Here is a 13,965-nt window from a genome sequence, read left to right as displayed (position 1 = left end):
GAGGAACACTCCTTGACTGTTTGTGATACGGAGAGTAAAGATATCACAGCATCTTGATCTTAACAAAATCATGTAAGGAACAGTTTTTCAAAGATTCTTCTAAAAGACCTACAAAAATGCTTACACAAAATCAAATTAAAACAAAGGTGGCATGACGTCACATTTTTCTGAGCAAAGAACTTGAAAACCTTTCAATATTTTAGTTGATAAAATATGAAGTGTTCTTCTTTGCAAGAGCTTGTTCCTATTTCTTCTACTTCCAAATTAGGCACCAGTAAAATGCTTCTCTTTCCTTCCTCAAAGACATCCAACTATTGTAGTTTTTTAAAATTCATCTTAATATTTTACATACAGCTGTAAAATAGTCAAGAGGGAAGACTCATGGGTTAAGGGAAAGCCACCTAATACTGAACAGATGAAGTGACATTTCACAACCTCTGGTGCTATTTGTATTAGACTAAGGAGAAACTAAAATACACAGTAAAAGATATTACAGTGTAATGTTGCATGTTACAAGCATATAATTTTCTCTGCAGAATACTTGTACCAATTTATTTTCCAATTTAAATATATAGGAAAATATGAGAACTAAACAGAAAGACTTCAAGACTCTTGAGTAACGGATGGACAAAACTTTTAAAAGTTATATATTATGCAGTATTTGCTAGCATATACAAGCTGTTAATAAATAGTTTACTTTTTGTCTTTTTATTTAATTTTTAATTTTCATAATCACAAAAAATTACAAGTTACATTTTGAAGAGTCCTGTAACTCCACCTGCTTTCACAACTTACTTTAAAGACAAAATCCCCAAACATCTCCACCAAGATAACCTTCCAATCAAAAACCCTCTTTGAAATGACATTAAGTTCAAACATTTTCAGACAAAAGGTAGTTTATGGTGAAAGTTAGAAGGCATTCAAAGTTGTGCTTATAATGGAACCAGTTCAAGCCACTCCTGTAATCCATAATATGGGGCTGTACATCTTAAGTCACTGATAAACGTGACCACTTTTAAGATTGATGGGAAAATTAAAACAGTTACTCACCTTCTCATAACTGTTGTTCTCCGAGATGTGTTGTTCATGTTCATTCCAATCAGGTATGTGCGCATGCGCGTGCATGGCAGCAGGAAGACTTTTCCCCTAGCAATATCCGTCAGGTCGGTCCGGGCACCCCCTGGAGTGGCGCCTTCATGACGCTCACTATAGGGCTCAGTTTCTTCTTGCCAGCTACTCCGACTGAGGGGTAGGTGGGTGGGTATTGGAATGGGCATGAACAACACATCTCTAAGAACAACAGTTACGAGAGAGCGAATAACCTTTTTTTCTTCTTCAAGTGCTTGTTCATGTCAATTCCAATCAGGTGACTCCCAAGCCTAAGTTCCAGAGGTGGGGTCGGAGTTCAGATGTCCACTGACTGGAGCTCTGCTCTACCAAAGGCTGCGTCGTCTCTGGCCTGTTGGGTGATAGCATAATGTGATGTGAAGGTATGTATTGAGGACCACGTCGCTGCTCTACATATTTCCTGGGTGGGAACATGCTCCTGGAAGGCTGTTGAAGAAGCCTGAGCCCTGGTGGAGTGCACTGTGAGCAGGGATGGGGTGGGGTGGAAAGCAGACACCTTCGCCAGGTTCTAGCACTCACGGATGCAGGATGTGATTCATGACGAAATTCGTTGAGAGGAGATTGGAAGACCTTTCATCCTGTCTGCCACAGCCACAAACAGTTGAATGGACTTCCGGAATGGTTTCATTCTTTCAATGTAAAAGGCTTGTGCTCTGCGGATGTCCAACGAGTGAAGCCTCTGCTCTCTGCCTCTTGCGTGGCGCTTAGGATAGAACATTGGGAGGAAGATGTCCTGGTTGATGTGAAATTGGGAGACAACCTTCGGGAAGAAAGCTAGATGTGGCCTGAGCTGAACCTTGTCCTTACAGAACACGGTGTAAGGGGGCTCTGATGTTAGGGCCTTGAGCTCAGACACCCTTTTGGCTGAGGTTATCGCTACCAGAAACACCAACTTGTACGAGAGGTAGAGCAGGGAACAAGTCACCAGCGGTTCGAAGGGAGGACCCATCAATTTGGAAAGGATCAGATTGAGGTACCAGGTCAGGACCAGTTGTCAGACATGCGGATATAGCCTGTCGAGACCTTTCAGGAAATGGCTGACCATAGGGTTGGCAAAGACCGACTGGTCCTCTGCACCTGTATGGAAGGCAGAGATGGCAGCCAAGTGAACCCTTACTGATGACATGGACGGTCCCTGCTGCTTAAGATGGAGAAGATAGTCCGTATAAGGGCTATGGACACAAGCGAAGGAGACTGACAATGTTGCACTAACCAGATCGAAAACCTCTTCCATTTGGCTAGGTATATAGGCCTGGTGGAGCGTTTCCTACTGCCAAGGAGGACTTGTTTGACCAGGTCCAAATAGGAGAGCTCCATTGGGTTCAGCCAGGGAGTTTCCACGCAGTGAGGTGCAACGACTCGATGTTCAGGTGCTGGAAATGGCCGTGATCCTGAGTTATTAAGTCTGGGAAGAGCAGCAAGGTGACTGGGGCTTCCACGGACATTTCCAGGAGTGATGTGTACCAATATTGGTGGGGCCAGGCTGGAGCTATAAAGATCACTGAAGCTTGTTCCCTCCAAATCTTGAGGAGCACCTTGTGAACGAGAGGGATAGGCAGAAGCATGTACAGGAGATGGCCTCCCCATCGGAGGAGGAACGCATCTGCGATGGAGCCCAGGCTCTGATTCAGGAAGGAGCAAAACCGCTGGAACTTCCTGTTGTGTCACATAGCAAAGAGATCTATTTGGGGAAAGCCCCACCATTGGAAGATGTCGTTTGTGACATCTGGGCATAGGGACCACTCATAGCCATGGAACAACATGCTGAGATAGTCCACCAACTCGTTCTGCACTCCAGGGAGGTACGATGCTTGTAGGTGTATTGACTGTTCTACACAAAAAAGTCCCACAGCCTGAGGGCATTCTGAAACAGGGGAGAGGAGCATGCTCCCCCATTTGTTGATATAAAACATTGCCATGGTGTTGTCTGTCATAACTGATACACATCTCCCTGTCAAGTGGGCTCGGAAAGTTTTGCATGTCAGGCGTACCACTCTCAGCTCTCGGACATTGATGTGGAGAGCGAGTTCTGCCTGAGACTAGAGGCCTTGCATCCTGAGGTATCCCAGATGAGTTCCCCAGCCCAGGGCTAACGCATCTGTCACTAGTGAGAGGGATGGCTGAGGACCGGTGAAGGGGGCCCCTGCACACACTACCTGCGGGTCGAGCCACCACTGGAGGGAGTTGAGGACCGAGTGAGGCTGAGTCACGACCCTGTCCAAATTGTTCCGAGCTGGCCAATACACCGAGATTAGCCATGATTGGAGAGGCCAGAGTCTGAATATGGCATTTTGTACCAAATAGGTACAAGCGGCCATGTATCCTAGAAGTTTCGGGCAATTTCCTGCTGTGGTAGTGGGGAACTGCCTGAGACTTCGAATGATGTCACCCATGGCCCAAAACCTCACTTCCGGGAGGTATCCCTTGGCTTGTGTCGAGTCTAGTACCGCCCCTATGATCTCTATTAGCTGAACAGGGGACAGAGTTGATTTTTCCATGTTCAGGAGAAGGCCCAGTTTGTCAAACGTCATTCTTATGAAGTCAGCTTGTGCCTCCACTTGAGCCCTGGAGTGGCCCTTGATCAGCCAATCGTCGAGGTTACGGAAACACCCGTACCTGCTGCCTGCGTAGGAATGTGGCCACGACTGCCATGCACTTTACAAATACATGAGACACTGCTGACAGGTCAAACAGAAGAACTGTGAACTGGTAGTGGTTATTGCTCACCACAAACCTGAGGTACCTTCTGTGGGACAGTGCAATTGCTATACGAAAGTACAAGTCCTTTAAGTCAAGGGCAGCATATCAGTCCCCTGGATCCAAGGAAGGGATGATAGATGCCAAGGAGACCATGCAGAACTTGAGTTTCTTCATGAACTTGTTGAGCTCTTACAGGTCTAGGATGGGCCTGAGCCTGCCTTTGGCTTTCCATATTAGGAAATACCAGGAATAGAAGCCCTTGCCCTTCAGCTCCTGAGGAGCCTCTTCCACTGCTCCCAGCGACTGGTGTTGCTTGTGAGAAGGGCCCTGAAGAGGGACGGGGAAGGGGGTTAGAAGGGTGGGAGGGCCGAGAATTGGAGGGAGTATCTTCTTTCTACCATGTGGAGCACCCAACAGCCCGATGTGATATGGGACCAAGCAGGGTAGAAAGGGGATAGTCGGGACAAGAAGGTAAGGCGGGTTGGATCCAGTTCGTTCACTGGTGCGCCATCCTCATGCACACCTTCAAAAGGCCTGTTTCTGGCCTGAAGGTGGCTTGGATTGGCCAGAGCCCTGGCTTGAGGATGGATGCAGTCTCTTTCTGCGTATTCCTTCTCAGGGAACCATCTTGACAGTTCTGTTGATAAAACCGCGGAGGAGGTTGCAGCCTGAAGTGCTTCCGCTGCATGGCGTGAGTGTGGAGGCCCAGTGACTTGAGGGTGGCTCTCGAGTCCTTTAGGCTATGTAGCCTTTTATCTGTCTTTTTAGAGAAGAGAGCCAAACCCTCAAAGGGGAGGTCCTGAATAGTCTGCTGGACTTCGTACTGCAGGCCCAAGACCTGTAGCCAGGAACCCCTTTTCATGGCTATCCCCACAGCCATAACCCAAGTCACTGCATCAGCTCTGTCCAGTGTGGCTTGCAGTATACCAAACCTTCTACCTTGTAAGGAAGATAGCTATGTGCTGCCTGACTCCATTCAGAATACTCCAAATATTACTTTATGAAGGTAATGGACAAAGTCCCATAAGCAGTATTTTGGGGGCCAACATAGGAGAGCACCGATGGCAAGGACTTAAAAGCAAGTTGCAGTCTGAGTAGATTTCCATGGAGTAGGAATGGTTTTGGGGTGGATATGAGGGGAGCCTGAAATTTCACTAAATCCAGCCCCCTTGCACCCCCATTTAGTCTTAACCCTCATCTGCATTTTCTTAATTTTGAAACTTGGCATGTATTAGAAACTCATTACAAATACTGTTGCTCTTAACATCTAATATTATTAAGATATTATATAGTCAGATTCAAAGGTTGTGTCCTGTAAGGATAATGTAAATACCCTTTAAAAAAGTCTCACCTCATCACCTCTTGTCCTAGTTAGATTCCCTGAAGAATCTTCAAGTTGTGGCTGAATGATAGTGTGTTCTGACATACTGTTTGGTTTTTAAAAAATTAAAAAAAAAAAAATTCAGTGCAATACACAAAATAAGCAGATCTTTCTCATTTGTCTGTTTGATGAATGTATTCTGACTGGAACAACAATATCCAACCTGGCACTCAGAATTAACTCATTAATTTATAGGAGCAACACTAGCACTTATGACTGACACATTAACAATAAGCCATCGTTTTACAGAATTTTTAAAAATATTTTTGCAAAGTAAAATAAAATGTTAAATATATAACTAACATCGTCATCTTGAAAATTAACTTGTCTGGAAGTGTTGTTTTACTACTGCTACAAGCAACATCTAAAAAAAAGGAAAGAGTACGTCTCCCTCTCCCTGCCCCATTACTTTCTGCATTATACAGAAGGCGTATAGTCAGTTTTACTGTTTCCCTGTGTAGGCAGTCACTCAGTAAAACAGAAAATAACTGGTAAGACTTATACAAACTGGGAGCAAAAAAATATCAGGATATATTGTTTACAGGGTGGTCTATGAAAAGCAGAAATCTAAGTGAACTGAAAAAAAAAATAGAGTTTACATTGACCATTTAGCAGGAACTGTATATCACTGAAGGTCTGCTAGAACCTAATTTTTCAACCCAAGCCCATCAGACCTGACCTTGAGAGAGTTCAGTCATTTTACGGCCCAGCCCGGCCCCTTCTCCTCAAACCCGATACAGCCTGCTGCTGCTGGAGTGGGCTCTCTTCCTCCTGCTCATGGTGGCAGCATGGTGGCAGCTCCACGTGGTGGTGGCTGTGTGCGCTGCTCCTGTCATTCACCGCCCCCAGCTTCACTGTATGTGCTATAGCGTGAGGCCTTGTCCAAACTAAACGTGAATAACATAGCTAGAGTCAACTTAGCTTCGGTCAACTTACTGCGGTGTCTATACTACGCTGCGTTGACGGGACACGCTCTCCTGTTGACTTACCTTACTCCTTCTGTTCCGTTGGAGTATCGGAGTCAACCAGAGAGCGTTCTGAGGTCGATTTAGCAAGTCCGCTAAATCAACCCCAGCTGCTGCATTGATTGCAGCAGCGTTGATCCCCAGGGAAGCGTAGACGTGGCCTGAGAGGGCTACAACTCCTCGGCACATTCACTTCGCAGCATGCACAGTGCAACAAGGTGGCAGCAGACAACAGGAACGGGGCACGCTGCCTCCACTTCAATAACTCCACAGCAGGAGGAGGAGAGTCAAGCTAACCCACCTGTTTTCCCACCCGATCTGGACCTAACACTTTTAGTCAGGTCCTGTCGGATTCAGGTCGGGTCATAGGACTCTATACATCATCACAAATACATGAATTTTCTAGTTTTCAAAATACAATACCCATCCCCATAGTATTAACTGAAGATCAGCAACATTTCCAGCTCTGAACAATCTCTAGTGCTTACGTTTTACTTCCATGGACAGGCGACTCTTCAAGAAAGGGTATCTGATTTGTTGATCCACGCTTTTGAGGAGTGCTCGTATTAACGCTTTGGCTATCAGTACCTATTCTCTGACTAACATCTGGAGGTGGTGATACGAAGCTAGTTGCTGGTGTGTTAGATGCATGCCCTTGGCTCCCATTACATTGCTGGCTGAGCGTCTGCACATCATTTCCAAGAGTGTCTATACCTATGTTTAACTCTCCCAACTTTTGAATAGACCTGCACAGGGTTGATGAAAACAGACAATAAAAGTTAAAGAAACAGTTTATAATATGGGAACTTGAAAAGGTTAAAAAAAAAAGTGAAGTTGTACCCACGTTGCCCTGTAGCATGATAGGTATAATAACTAATCTATGAAAAGTTTGATTATATTTAATTACAATGATGTTTGACCCAAAGATTTTTAGCAGCCCATTCACTTAAAGAGTGATATTTTTGACATGCTTTAACCCCACCCTGTCAACATGAAAGGAAGAGTATTTTCATATGAACAAACTGACAAGATGTCAAAATAAAACAATAAGTTTTCCTTTAATTTAATATCTATTTCTCCCACCATAAAATAATCACAAAAAATACTCCTTTACACTTTGTTACCAGAGTGACAACCTAATATCACACCCATAAGAGAACTGTAGAAAGTAACAAAGATAACTAGAATCAAACATTGAGCACCTTATTTTAGGTTATGTATTTACTACATAACTGAAATAATTACATTTTGGGGATTTCAAGCTTATGAGGTTTCTAGAGTGAATCTATTATGTGACAAAGTCAGACCAGACAACTGCAAGAGAGTGGTCTTCTTGGGGTCCAGGAAGTGGGCGGGCAGAAGCCCACCCATGGCAAAAGGCCCCACCCCCAGCCTAAGGGGAAGACCCGCTGAGCACGCGACTCAAATAAATACAGGGGACAACAGAAGAAAAAACAAGGACAAGTGTGAGGGCAAAGGGTCGAAAGCAGGGAACCTGAAGGGGACAAGCAGAGAACCCTGGACAGTGCCCATTGCTCCTCAAAGCTGTCAAGGGAGCCAGCGGACACAGCCCAAAGGGACTCTGCTTGGATACGTGAACGGAGAGAGGAACGGAAATAGGCTGCACAGTCGCAGAGCTCCCCCTCAGCCAACTTCCTCTCCCTGGTTTTATGGATGGCCACTTTGGCCATTGCTAGGAGGCGGCTGATGAAGAGCTTTGCTCAGCCCTAGAATGGTAAAGGTCCTCCCTTATGAGCTGAAAAGAGGTTACCTCAGGTCAATGAGGGACACTTGAGTCCAATTAAGGGCTGCCTGTGATCTTTAAAAAACCCTCCCTCTATCTCACCAGAAAAGGAGATAAACTGCGGCAGGGCTAGTGACCACAAGGAAAAAGGATTCTCCTAAGTGGAGGGCTGCACTCCTCCCTATAGGAAAAGCAACTATGCAAATGGACTATTTGGGGAAGTACTGGCACCCAGAGGCGAGCATAATGAGGCAACACCCCAGAGATGGGGAAGAGAAAAAAAGTATTCCCTCTTTTATGTTATTACCTTTTCTTTTTTGTTTGGCTAAAAGGTACTCACTCAGGCCTACCCTGAGGTCCACATTGGGACTGTTTTACTCCATGTCTCCATTGCCAGAGGGGGGAACACTGTGTCCAGCAAGGTGAAGGAGGTACCTTGCCACAGTTGTTTTATGACAGAATTGTGTGTTTGATAACAGTTCATACATGGTGCAGGTTATTTAGCATAGACCTAACAAACATTAAGAGTTTTCCTTTTAAAGGGCTAAATTCTGTCCATTTGGATTTTCACGGGTTTCTGATTATTGGGCTATACACTAGACACATGCATAGGATTTCCATTAACATCAACAGGAATCCTCCATAAAAAGACAAAGTAACACTTGGTCCTAAAGGACACAAAATACTAGAACTGGGTAATAATACTTAATAGACTTAGTTGATGAATTTTGCCTCTGAACTGAATTTCGTCTCTTTGCTACCAGAGTTCAAATAGTATTCACACATTCATTCAAATAAGTCTTGGTCTTATGAACTAACGAAAATAAAAAAAAAAATCCAGTTACACAAGTGTGATATTCCCTATTATGCCATGAGTTTAAAAAAAGACAAAGTCTATTTTACATGGCCAGAAAACGAATCTATAAGAATTTCACTTTTCTCCAGGAGGGCTAAAATTTAAACAGACATGAAACAGTTTAACATGAAGAGCCTGATTGAACAATACTTTCCATATGAAAAGCACAGCCAATTAATATAAATATTTCAAGGATGTATGTAGAATATTTTATTTGCCTGATGGCCATATTCAAGTCTAGTTTAAAATTCCCAAATGCTAGTTATCAGTAGTCTAAGTTACTATTTTTAAAATTATTTGGGTCTATAATTTTATTCCTTAAATTGAATAATCCTTGAGCCAGGTCAAATCATTTAGAGCAAAGCAAGGTGGGTTTATGCATCAGAACTGGGTACACAGCAGACTTGGTCAAAATATACCACAAGGAGTTAAATTCTCCCCCCCCAAAGAATTAATTATAAAAATGGCTGTACAATAAGTTTTCTTAAAACTTTCCTCAAATATATCCAGTTCTTCAGGTTCCAGAAGAACAGAGGCCCTGGTCCAAAGTACAGCACCTAGACCCATGCTTAAAGTTGACATACTTGAATTTAGGTGTGCTCAAGTGCTTTTCTGGAAAAAAGTCAGATTATAAACTGTAGTCAGCAGACATCAAGAAGTTAGTAAAATCCTTTTTGAGTGGAGGTGCAGGAGGAGGGGAGGAGGAGGAGGAGGATGGATGTATGACTTACAAAGTACCAAGATTGTCTTTGCAAAACTTATGTTTATTTACTCAAATTTAGACCAGTTAGAGGATACTGTATTTGAAGAGGGATTTGTAGCTTTAGAATACCAACACAATGAGAACGGTAATTATTTTTAGACCAAAATACCCAAACCCAGTTTTTTAGTTGCTGCTTGGTTTGAATTAAGTTCATTATAAAACCTAGGAAAAATGAAAAGTGAGCCAGTTGCCTATTTGACCTTCCAAAGAATATGACTATTAAAGCAAATTTGTTCTTGTTAGAAGTTAGTTGGCTTTCCTCATGATTTTCATATCAGTACCCAAATCTTAGTAATGAATTGTCTAAATATAAGCCAATATGGAGAAAAGCTCTCCCAATTACAGAGTTATCTTAGTATAAAAGATTTAAAGAAAGACCACAAACAACTTCAAATATCTGTATATAAGTTCACTGCTATTTCACTAAATTGTTTAGTGAGTTATTTTTCATTTCTGTTCATGACAGAGGAGTTTATTCTTCAGAAAAATGTATTGGCAAACATAATTTTAGTCCAGAAAATTATTTCTGGGAAAAGAAGTAATTCCATATTTGGCATTCTGACTATCTAAGCAGATTAGGATATAGGAGGCAATTTAGTACTGAAGCGCATAAGATGACACCAGTGGAACAGTCAACTAAAGCCAACCTGTTAAGAAACTGTTCAGTAAGATTCTGTTGCTGGTCTGTCCCATCTTCCTGGTTTACTCCTCCTTCAAGCAACATTTGCTGGTACAGTTGTCGTTGTTGTTCTTTCTGTTCTAAATGCTGCTGGTAACGTAATCTTTGTCTATAATATTCTTGAAACTGCTCTGTTGAATCACGAAGCTTAAAGAAATAAGGATTAAAAGGATTTGAATTTTAATGGTAAATTTCACGTACACACAAAAATCAATTTTTTTTATCAATAATAATCAAAATGTACAGATAGGCAAAGAAAATGCTCCTTGAGAACAGTTTGATTTAAGGATGTTTGCTTTGTATATTTTGACATGTGATGTTGACAGTTTGTGCTTTAATGGTTATAAAGCTTTAACTTTTTGAATCTGGCTTTGCAAGACTGAAGAATGAAAGTTGTTTTGTCACTACAGTAAGCAAGTAAAACTGAATATACATAAGAAATTGATCTGCTGCTAAAAGATGCCATTTCTGCCATCAGTTTTTAGAGGAGATTTTTACTTTAGTAATACAAGCAAAAAGCTATACCAATCCTACGGGACAAAGTTTAAACACCGGAATACCACAATTTAAGGTAAAAATAATTACTCAGCAGCAGAAAAAAGATTTCATTCTCTTTTTTTCAGAAGCATTACAAGTAGGACTTCTTTTGTCAACTAATATGTACACTTATATGAAACCCAAGGCAAAACACCCTCATAACCCTTGAAATTGTAGGTTAGAAGGAGATGTCTCAGCACAACTAGACAAGCTGGTGGATCTTCTACTGATACAGTAGGAACAAGAATCTGTACCTTGTACAATTAGTGTCATGGAACACAATCATACTGTAAAGTCTAAACCTTGTTTTCTTTTTTTAAAAAAAGTTTCTAACAGGTGTGAGTAAAACGTTGTATGCAATAATACAAGGGTGTCATCACAAATCTACAGACAGCTTAAAATAATAGCTTTGAAAGATGTGAACTATCCCCACTCACCTCATCCAGAGGTTAACTGTGATGCATGAGTTAAGTACAAATGGAAACAATGTTGTCTATCACCACCTGACCCAGTCACCCTTTCTGGACAGATCCCAGTCAACTGTGATTTTGATTCAACTGCTGAATCCCACGTGTTTCTAAGCCCCCTTGGTGTGGGCAAAACAAGATTCAAAAGCATCTGTGTCATATACATGATGAATTTCCCATCATAGCAGGCAAATTGTTTTGCAATTTATCAGAACAGGCAGCTCAAAAGGCCTTTTTATATGGAAATAATAAAACGTTACCTCATTTTTTTCTGGTTTGGCTGGTCCTTGATTCTGTGCTCCATTTATTGGCTCATTTTCTGGAACTGAACTCTGGCACACGGTCTCACTGCCAATGGAATGCTGCGGCTCCACAGGAGTATCACTTCTTTCAGTGATATGGAAAACCGAAGAGGTTATTTGAGAAATCTAATAGAAAATCCTCTAATAAGTAAAGAAATATATATTTATAGAATAAATCCTGAAATGATTATGTACAAGGCACTCCATTATATGAAGCCTAGAGATATTACTGGCAGAGCAGACAAAAATATCCCATTTTAACCTATTACACTAACAGCTGCTAGCCCTAAAATAGAGCTAATGTACTTTGTTCTCAGGTTTTTCCAAAAAGCCTTATATTTTGGAAGTCCCATTATGCTTTTATTTTCTATTTTTATGCCTTCCATGAAAGGCTGTCCATTCCTCCAACAATCCAAAATACCATCAACAAATTACTCAAGCTCTTTGTTAAATTTTCAGATCTCTCCCACTTTTGAGGAACACTAATTAGATCTGTTGGCTTCTCCCACTGTTCCCTAAAATCCTGGGAGGGGAGGAAGCCTCCATTCATCACAAGGCACCTCCGCAACTGCCTCCCATTCTGTATATGACAATATTTCTTTAAGCTACATTTAAATGACATTCAACATTGGGAAGCTAGAAAATTCCTGTTTTAGCTATATAGGAAAAAGAGTGCAACTAAAATCTGTTCCCACTTAATGTTGTGCTTTATAGGGGACTTACAAAATTAGGGTAAGAGAAGTATTTCCATCTGGAATTATTTTGGAAAACATTTCAGTAGCCAGTAAATATGCAAAATACATTAGAAAATGTTTGACTCTTTAAAGAGTACTCTAACCTCACAAAATTACAAATACTTAATGGTTTGGAGCAGCGATTTGTTGACATGATTTTTGAGTTACTGGTGCATGTGTGCATTAGCAAAAACAATTTAATCTGATTAACAGACATTTAAGGATCTTTCTTTTGTCTACTGAACACAAGAGGAAATATCTTCTTTGCAGGTTAGGAGAGAACGGTAAGATAAGGGGTGCTGAGCTCTTGTGAAAAACGCCAAAAGCTCCCATTCTCAAAAATCTGGTCAGTTAATTTAGGTACCTAAATGGAAGCTGAACTCTTGAAAAAAATCTAACCTCAACTGGGGGTTCGGAGCATTTTTTAAAGTCTGGTCCTCAGCCTACTTCCAGCTTTCATAAGGTACGATAACTATATTAAATAAAAAAATAAAAGATTTTCATATTACTTGTCTGTTACTTTTTACGTCAAATCAAAAGCCTGATCCTTCAAATCCCTGTACAAAGTGTTTGCAAAATAGTACAAAGATAACTCATGCTAATTATTGCGATTTATAGCCTAGAAGTATAATTCACATAATAAATTCATTAAGTATAGAATCAATGACAGTAGCATATTAAAACAGAAAAATAAATAAAGTTATTCAAGTATGAAATCCTTAGTAAAGTATTTCATATTCTAGGATCAGTTTTAAAACATAGGGATATGGCAGATGTCCAAATGCCAACCTTTAGATATACAGGTGACCATACTTGGAAAAGTATTCAAATTTTTCTAAGGTTACTTCTACACTACACAATGCTGGTGGTGGCAGGTAGGCTATATGTAGCTACATGCAGCAGTAAAAAGCAGATTGCATCCACACAGTGGTGTGTAGCTACACGTCACTGAAAGGCTATGGCAGGGGAGAGGCAGTGGGGAGAAGTTTCAGCAGCTCTCTGATGGCAAGCATTTCACTGAGTCCAGGAAAAGCTCTGGCAGGGATCGGCAGTGGGGAAAGGCTTAGCCTTTCCCCACTGCCGGAGCCTTTTCCTATGGCAGGGGAAGGCTCCAGCAGTGCGAAGGGAACACAGCCTTTCCCTGTTCTACTCGCCTAAGTCATACCTCACCATCTACACTGCTTTTTATCCCCATGCTAGAGGGGCGATCAGAGTATGTACTCTGCATGCAGCTGAAAGAAGTGTGCAGTATAGACATACTCTAAATGTCTTAAACAGGTTTACTGTGCAAGTTATAAGAGCACTAAGTATATAAAATTTAGAGTTCATAAGCCATAAACCCTGATTTTAATAAGGATTAGAAAGGAAAAAGTTTAATATCATGAAGGTACCGGGGGGGGGGGGGGGGAGGGGAGAAGCAAGTTTCCATAAGAGTTTTAATTCTTAATATGAGAAAAATCAGTTTTGCATACTACTGTGTACTAACACAAGGTATTAATTAACTCCTATAGCCATCAAAACCTGATTAGCTGGAATTTAAATAGAAATATAAGCAAATCTGAAAGTCTTGCTGAGATTTTGTCCGAAGATCAATTAGGTACACTATATCTAAGTGCAACTGTGGTTATAGTTGCACAAGTCTCTAATATTGGTGAATTTTTTTTCAGGCTCTGCTCCTGCAGATTTACACATGGGCACAGTTCCAGTGA

The 13,965-nt window shown here is 41.5% G+C and overlaps 1 protein-coding gene across 7 annotated transcripts in view; it reads right to left on the bottom strand.

Moving 5' to 3' along the window:
* Positions 1–13,965, bottom strand: part of WDR47 (WD repeat domain 47) — a 38,250-nt gene that overhangs the window by 9,240 nt on the left and 15,045 nt on the right. For 5 of the 7 annotated variants that reach the window (XM_073356797.2, XM_073356798.2, XM_073356799.2 and 2 more), the window contains 4 exons: positions 11,481–11,607; positions 10,185–10,363; positions 6,663–6,920; positions 5,180–5,255 (listed from right to left, as the gene is read on the bottom strand). In XM_073356797.2, coding sequence (XP_073212898.1) covers positions 5,180–5,255; positions 6,663–6,920; positions 10,185–10,363; positions 11,481–11,607 — 640 coding nt within the window. The remainder of the gene's footprint in view (positions 1–5,179; positions 5,256–6,662; positions 6,921–10,184; positions 10,364–11,480; positions 11,608–13,965) is intronic. The other 2 variants (XM_073356802.2, XM_073356800.2) reach the window with 1 other exon arrangement.

Source organism: Lepidochelys kempii, chromosome 8 (assembly GCF_965140285.1).
Source record: "Lepidochelys kempii isolate rLepKem1 chromosome 8, rLepKem1.hap1, whole genome shotgun sequence".
NCBI classification, from domain to species: Eukaryota; Metazoa; Chordata; order Testudines; family Cheloniidae; genus Lepidochelys; species Lepidochelys kempii.
The sequence above is the reverse complement of the archived record's forward strand: the minus strand, read 5'-3'. Positions and strand labels throughout refer to the sequence as shown.